We start from the raw sequence: 8093 nt of genomic DNA on the forward strand, positions 1-8093 counted from the left end.
GTTGACAGTTGATCCAAGAAGAATGAAGTTCTTGACAACTTCAATCTTTTTTCCATTGATAAGAATGTTGTTTATTGGTCCAGTGGTCAGGATTTTTGTTTTCCTGACATTGAGATGCAACCCATACCGAAGGCTGTGCTCATCTGGCAATATTTACTCATCTGTTATTGTGTGGACATAGTTGTTGGCTTAGTGTTTACTTGTACGTCTTGACTTTTCCCTCAACACCTGTCTCTCATTTGACAGACACCAATAGCTCTGTCAATATCAGTTACATGAGTGCATATAACTGAATTCTGGTCACTGGTGCATGTGGAAGGGGTACATGGCACTACTAGGTCTAGTTCATACAAATCTACACTACAACTCCTCATTTGTTTCCCCTATGGCTATCTTAAAAGCCATTTCAGAAGAGCCATTCTCATGTCTTTGAATATGGAAATTCCACCCCAATTTATTTATACCTGCTTTGAACTCTTATGTGAGCAAGAAATTAACTTTTATTATGTTGAGCCACAATATGATTTCGTCTATTAGTTAATGCAGCCTAGCCTACCCTAACTTGTACACCTATTTTTTTCTGACATGGCTATTGAGGATCTAATCCCCCTATAAATATTATTCCAGTCTTTATTCTACAATGCTGGCAGAGATTATGGTCACTGGGGCCATTCTGGTACAAATTATCTAAACCAAAGTGTTTGTGGATAAAAATTAGAGTGAGCAAATGAGAACTTCATGTTTGTTTTATAGTGAGCATGATAGAAGGGAGAAATGGACACAGAAAAAGAAGAGAGATGGTAAAAAGAGAAGAGGAACTAGAAGTATTAGGGAAAAGACTGGAAAGAAAGGAGGTAAAGAAGAGAGAGGAAACAGGAGAGAAAACAGCAGGAAAAGAGTGTAAAAAGCCTGATGGAGTAAAATTGAAGTCATGTGACTCTTAAGGTTTGGAAAAAATTCTTCTCTCATGGCTTTTCAGGAACCCATCACATTCAACCTCTTGTATTAAAAGATGCTTATTCACTTGTCTGGGGCTTGGTCCAGCACCTTGTTACCCTTTCACAATCCTCTGACTAGGTCTGATGTTGTGCTTTAGTAACCTGAGGTTCTGTGTCAAACCTGAGATTAGTTCCCAATCAAACTCTTTTGAAAATAGCATTTCCTCTTGACAGGAAAAAAGAAGAGAGATAAAGGTTACATCAACAGGGGACATTCTCAGTTTCAATAATTTTATCTATAGATTGCAGTGGCTGGGAGTTAATTAGGCCAGGTAGTTTTGCCACTCTCCACCCACCCACCCCTTTTTTTCTGACTAATTAGTTTGAAAATGGGTTCTAAAGAAAACCATAATGGTTCTCAGTACCAGCAATGGGGTGGTGGTAATTGAGTGGTTAGGAGAAAAGCCCCCTTGAAGCATTTTTCTAACTGGGCTTTTAGAAATCAGTGTATTTTTCAGCACCATGGGCATCTCAGGGCCTGCCTTGGCCAGATTGGAGGACACAGAGATGACTTCAATAATACAAGGCCTAGAAATTCCTAGATAGCTGGCTGCTATAGTCTGTGACTTTATTTAATTATGCAATGATCAGAAACCTTTACATTTTAATTAAGGAGTCACTGTAATGAAGCCATTCTGCTTCTACTCAGGGCAAACTCACTCATTCTCTTGCTGCTCCAGGAGGGTCTTCAGCACTAATTGGCTGTATGGTAGCTCGATCTTGACAGTACGAGGTATATAGTGATCCCTTTACTTTTCTTGTAATGCATTCTCTGGTCTTTTTGCTCTCCTCCTCTTTGATTTGCCTAATTAGTGCTAATAATTTAAAAGCTGCATGGTCCTCTTTTGATCCTGCTGTCAATGGCAGACAGTCATTCCATTAGCAGGTATTAAATAGCGCTAATAGGCAGTGACACACGGTTGGAGCTGGCTTGCATACAGTTTTAGCTTGGGACCCTAGGGCTACCTTATACTCTCTCTCTCTTTAACGCACACACGCACATCATCTGATTCACTTTATTCCTAGAAAAAAATCATTCTGGGCAAAAGCAGCTTAGAGCTCTGTGTCTTCTTAATAACTGTTTGAGGCCCCCTTTATTGTGGGCTGGCATTGAAAACCACATGATTTATTCCACATTTCAGGATTTTAATGATTAATTCATGAATGTATCTGCAAGAATGCCAAGGTCTCAAAAATAATGAAAGTCTTTTTTTTTTCCTAAAGTTGTTTGTTTTCATTTGAAATCAAAGCAATCTGTCTTGTGTATTCACTTCTCTCCCCCTTCACTCCCTTCACCCTGAAAAGGAAAAAAAAAAAGTTCATTTCATTGGGGTCTTGATAACATTTTGACAATAGAATTCATTTACATTTATCAAAATAAACAGATAAGTCTTCCATCTTCGCCCTGTTGAGCTGTCACGGATAGGTCTCTCACCTCCAACAGGCATCATTAAGCTCGAGGTCATGTGCAGCAATTCAGCCTGTGTGTTCCTAAACCTTCTGGAACTTCTGTTGAAATGTAAAAGGCTGTTTAGATGGAGGGACCTGGAATGAGCTTCCAGCAAGACATTTTCCAGGTCTTGGGAAGGCAGACATTACAATTCTCATTTTAGTGCGGGCTCAGCCATAAACCCCTGATTTAAAGGGAGTAAGATTAAGAACATGGTTAAGAATGTTGGTTCTAATTAGACTGACTGAGTTTCATTCCTTGCTTCATCATGTATCCAACAACTGTGGTTTTCCATGGCACTGCTGGGTGAATTTCAACTGCCAATCTTTGGGTTAGTAATTGAATGAAAGCTGTTTGTGTCACTTAGGGATATTAAAATAATAATAATAGCTATATTACAGAGTTGTGAGAAGTAAATGAGATGATACATGGAAAATACTTAGGATTGCACCTGGCACATAATATGTGTTCAAAAATTTTAGGAATGATGATGATGCTGGTGGTGAACTAGTACACAGTTCATTTATTAAGACCTTATATTCTGTGTGAGAGAAAACAGTTACTCTATTGTTTGTAAGATAAAGATCAACTCTGTGGTTTTGGAGCACCAAAGTTAAGTTTTATTTTTTAATGCCTCCATTAGGACTGGTTTTGAGAAGTTGATATACTTTCTTAACATAGTCCCATTATCTTGACAGTGCTGTTTTATAGACCCAGACACAAGCAAAATAGTCTGAAGATGTGCTGTGAGGCCTAATGCTAAATGAGGATCCACTGCTGCCAAGCGACTGCACCTGGGCTAAAACTGACCCTTTTGGACTTGGGCCTTTGCACAAGGGTCTAGGTGGGTGTCACGGGGAGAAGTCATCCAGGATAAACAACATCTTTCTCTTTGTGCCTTATTAATTTTATGTTTCTTAAAAAGCCACTTATTTATTTAGAAAAATTAACAAGTGCATGGCATAAGGTTTTAATGATACAAAAGGCTATACTCTTATAGTGAAAAGTCAGTTTGTTTCCCATTCTGATCTCTCCTGGAAGTGGTCACTATTATCTGGCTCTTGTGTATCCTTCTACCAATATTAAATACAGACATGGACACAAGGAGCATACCTCTATCCCCCCAAATGTTGTTTGTTGTTGTTATGTGCCGTGGAGAGTTGGTTCAGACTCATAGCTACCCTGTACAGGGTTTCCGAGGCTGTACATTTTTACGGGAGCAGAACGCCTCATCTTTCTCCCATGGAACAGCTGGTAGTTTCGAACTGCTGACCCTGAGGTTCGCAGCCCGATTCGTAACCACTACACTACCAGAGCTCTTTATGCTATTTATTTTGTCTCTTGTATCAAACAAGGAACTCTGGTAACGTAGTGGTTATGAGTCAGGTTACTAACCTCAAAGTTAGCAGTTTGAAACTATCAGCTTTTCCTTTGGAGAAAGATGAGGTTTCTGCTCCTATAAAGAGTTATAACCTCAGAAACCCTATACAGGGTCACTATGAGTTGGAACCAACTCTGCAGGACACAACCACCACTACCACTTGTATCAAATAGTAAAGCTCAAAAACATTCCACATAACTACACCATCACCATTCCCCAATTGATGGAAATATATTGTTGTTATTAGGTGCCAATGAGTAGGCTCCAACCCTTAGAGACCCTACATAACAACAGAATGAAACACTACTTGGTCCTGTGCCATCCTCACAATTGCTGTTATGTTTGAGCCCATTATTGCAGTGGCTGTGCCAATTATTCTTGTTGGGGCCTTCCTCTTTTTTTTTTTTTGCTGACCCTCCACTTTACCAAGCATGATGTCCTTTTCCAGGGATTGATCCCTCCTCATAACATGTCCAAAGTATATGATACTATGCCTCACCATCCTTGCTTCTACGAACCATTGTGGTTGTGCTTCTTCCAAGACAGATTTGTTTGTTCTTATGGTAGTCCATGGTCATTTGAATATTCTTTATCAACTCCATAATTCTAATGCACTGATTCTTCTACAGTCTTCCTTATTCATAGTCTGGCTTTCACATGTACAGCAGGCTCTTGAAAATACTATGACTTGTCCTCAAAGTGACATCTTTGCCCTTTAACACTTTAAAGAGGTCCTGTGCAGCATATTTCCCCAGTACAACATGTCACTTAATTTCTTGACTGCTGCTTCAAAAAGCATTGATTGGAAATCCAAGTAAAATTAAATCCTTGACAACTTTAATCTTTTCTCTGTTTATCATGATGTTATTTGCTGGTCTGGTTATAAAGATTTTTTTTTTTTTTTTTCATTGAGTTGTAATCCATACTGAATGCTGAATACCCATTCTTGGCAAGGTTATCCATAGTTTTAAATGCTCCACAAAGTCGAATGCCTCTGCACAGACAGTGAAACACAGTAAACATTCCCCCCCCCACCCGATGTTCTCTGTTTTTAGCCAAGATCCATCTGATGTCAGCAATAATATCCCTCATCACATGTTCTCTTCTGAAGCCAGTTTGAATTTCTGTTCCTTCCCTTTTGATATGCTGCTGCAACCACTTTTGAATATCTTCAGTTAAATTTTACTTGTGTTTGATGTTAATGTTATTGTTAGATAATTTCAGCATTCTGTTGAGTAACCTTATTTTTGGAATGGGCACAAATAAGGATTTCTTCCAGTTGGCTAATAAGGTCTTCCAAATTTCTTGGCACAGACTGGTGAGTGATTTTAATGCTGCATCAGCTTGTTGAAATATTTAAATTGCTATTTTCTCAGTTCGTGAAATCTTGTGTTTTGCTACTGTCTTTTGTGCAGCTTGGAATTCTTCCTTCAGTATCATCAGGTCTTGATCCTGAAATGGTTAAATATCAGCCAATTATTTTTGGTATAGTGACTCTGTGAATTCCTTTAATCTTTTGATGGTTCCTGTACTGTTCAATATTATGTCCATATTGTTGTTGCTGTAGAGTTGGTTCCAACTATAGCAACCCTATGCACAGCAGAATGACACACTGCCTGTTCTTGCACTATTCTCACAATTTTTGTTACACTTGATCCCATTGTTGCTGCCATTGTGCCAATCAGTCTCATTGGGAGTCTTCCCCTTTTTTATTGACACTCCACTTTACCAAGCATAATGTCCTTCTCCAGGGACTGGTCCCTCCTGATAATATGTCCGAAGTATGAGAGAAGCAGCCTTGCCATCCTTACTTCAAAGGAATATTCAGGCTGTAATTCTTCCAACACAGGTTAATTTGTTCTTCTGGTGGTACATGTACTTTCATTATTCTTATCTAACACCATATCTCAAATACATCAATTCTTCTATGGTCTTATTGTTCATTGTTCAACTTCACACGCATATTGTTGTTAAGTGCTGTCGAGTTAGTTCCGACCCATAGCGACCGGATATAGGGTTTCCGAAGAGCAGCTGGTGAGCTTGAACCACCAACCTTGCAGTTCAAATGGTTTTGAAGTCTGGTGCATTAACCTACAGTGCCACACCAGAACTCCTCACTTGCATATAGGTGATTGAAAATACCATGACTGAGTCAGGCACACCTTAGTCCTCAAACTGATATTTTTGCCCTAGAACAATTTAAAGAGGACTTGTGCACCAGATTTCCATAATGCAATATGTCATTTGATTTCATAACTGCCTCTTACATAAGTGTTGATTGCAGATCCAAGCAAAATGAAGTATTTGGCAGCTTCAATCTTTTCTCCATTTATCATGATGTTATTTATTCATGCAGTGGTAATGATTATTATTATTATTTTTATTTTACATTGAGATGCAATCCATACTGAAGGCTGCAGTCTTTAATCTTTATCAGTAAATATTTTAAGTCATCTTTGTTTTCAACAAGCAAGATTGTACCATTTGCATATTGCTCATTGTTAATGGGTCTTCCTTTAATCCAGATGCCTTGTTCTTCTTTATATAATCCTGTTTCTTGGATTATTTACTCAGCATACAGCTTGAATAAGTATGGTGAAAGATACAACCCTGACACACACCTTTTCTGATTTTAAACCATTCTGTTTCCCTTGTTCTGTTTGAATGACTGTCTCTTGGTCTATGTAAAGAATCTTCATTAACACAATTAAGTGTTCTGGGAAACCACTCTTCTCATTGTTATCCATAGCTTGTCATGATCCACAAAGTTGAAAGCCTTTTCATAGTCAACAAAGCACAAGGAAATATTTTTTTCTCGTATTCTTGGCTTTCAGCCAAGATCCATCTGATGTCAGCAATGATATCTCTAGTTTTAATTTCTTCTGAATATGGCTTGAATTTTGGCAGTTCTCTGTTGATGTACGGTTGCACTCATTTATGAATTATCTTCAGCAAAAATTTACATGCAAGTGAAATTAATGATATTGTCTGAAAATTTTTGCATTCCATTGGGTCACCTTTCTTTGGAATGGGCACAAATATGGATCTCTTCCAATTGGGTGGTTAGGTCTTCCAAATTTCCTGGCATGGATGAGTGAGCACCTCCCATGCTGAAAAATTCCCATATTGAAGAATTCCAATTTATATTCCGTCAAATTCTGGAGTCTTGTTTTTTTTGCCAATACCTTCAGTGTAACTTGGATTTCTTCCTTGAGTACAATCAGTTCTTTATCATATGCTATCTTTTGAAATAGCTGAACATTGACCATTTCTTTTCGGTACAGTGACTCTTATTTCTATCCATCTTTTTCTGATGCTTTTTGCCTATGGACTTCTTCAATATTTCAAGTCAAGGCTTGAATAGTTTCTTCAGTTCTTTCAGTTTGAGAAATGCTGAGCATGTTCTTCCCTTTTGGTTTTCTAACTGTAGGTCATTGCACATTTCATTATAATACTTTGTATTCTCCAGCTCCCCTTTGAAATTTTAAGTTTAGCTAAACTTAAACTAAAGTTTTCCTCATTCACTTTAGTATCTCTGTGCTGGAAATCAAGTTTCAGAGTCTTTTCTGACAACTATTTTGGTCTTTTTATTCTTTCTTATGTTCTTTTTTTTTTGGTTTGTTAGAGTACATTTATTCTCTATTTCAGACACTACAGTATTTTGGATTTTTAATTATTAAAATGAAACATTTAAAAAATCCTAGAAAGGATTTAAAAAATGCACACAGCACAATATAAACAAAATTAGTGACATGACATGTTAAAATTTACTGTTTTAAGTCAAACTTCATACAAATTAAAATAATTTTAAATTTTGGTTCCTCCATTCTCATTATTTTCTAGTTATGAAGTCATACATACAAAAATATCAATATGAATAAAAAGTTTTTGCTCATACTAAAAGTCTGTGTTTTCAATCTTAAATTTAAGGACAAGAATGGAGGGGCACCTGTCACATTCTCAGGGTAGTCAAATTAAAACAAGAGCTCAGGAAGTGGGGACCATAACCTTGGTGGAGTCTTGGATTCTCATATTCTCAGCGTAAATATTCCAGGCCCTTACACTGGAGCTGGCTTGTTACCGTAGTCTGTCAGAAGATAAAGACACACCAGTTCGTGTCTAACTCCATTCCATGTGAAACAAGTCATGTGGCTTTCTTTGGAACTAATCGTAGGTCGGTATGCTAGCTAGATGACAGGGAAGGTCTCTATTTTAACTCCAAGGAAAAGATTTATTAATTTGTTTCAGCTATTAGTAACATTAA

The 8093-nt window shown here is 37.6% G+C and overlaps 1 protein-coding gene across 1 annotated transcript in view; it reads right to left on the minus strand.

Moving 5' to 3' along the window:
- LOC102838658 (signal peptidase complex subunit 2-like) overlaps positions 1-2464 on the minus strand; it is a 14930-nt gene extending 12466 nt beyond the window's left edge. The window contains exon 1 of the mRNA XM_006872579.1: positions 2366-2464. Coding sequence (XP_006872641.1) covers positions 2366-2464 — 99 coding nt within the window. The remainder of the gene's footprint in view (positions 1-2365) is intronic.
- Positions 2465-8093: the final 5629 nt, after the last annotated feature.

This window comes from Chrysochloris asiatica, unplaced genomic scaffold (assembly GCF_000296735.1).
Source record: "Chrysochloris asiatica unplaced genomic scaffold, ChrAsi1.0 scaffold00204, whole genome shotgun sequence".
In the NCBI taxonomy this organism is placed as follows: Eukaryota; Metazoa; Chordata; class Mammalia; order Afrosoricida; family Chrysochloridae; genus Chrysochloris; species Chrysochloris asiatica.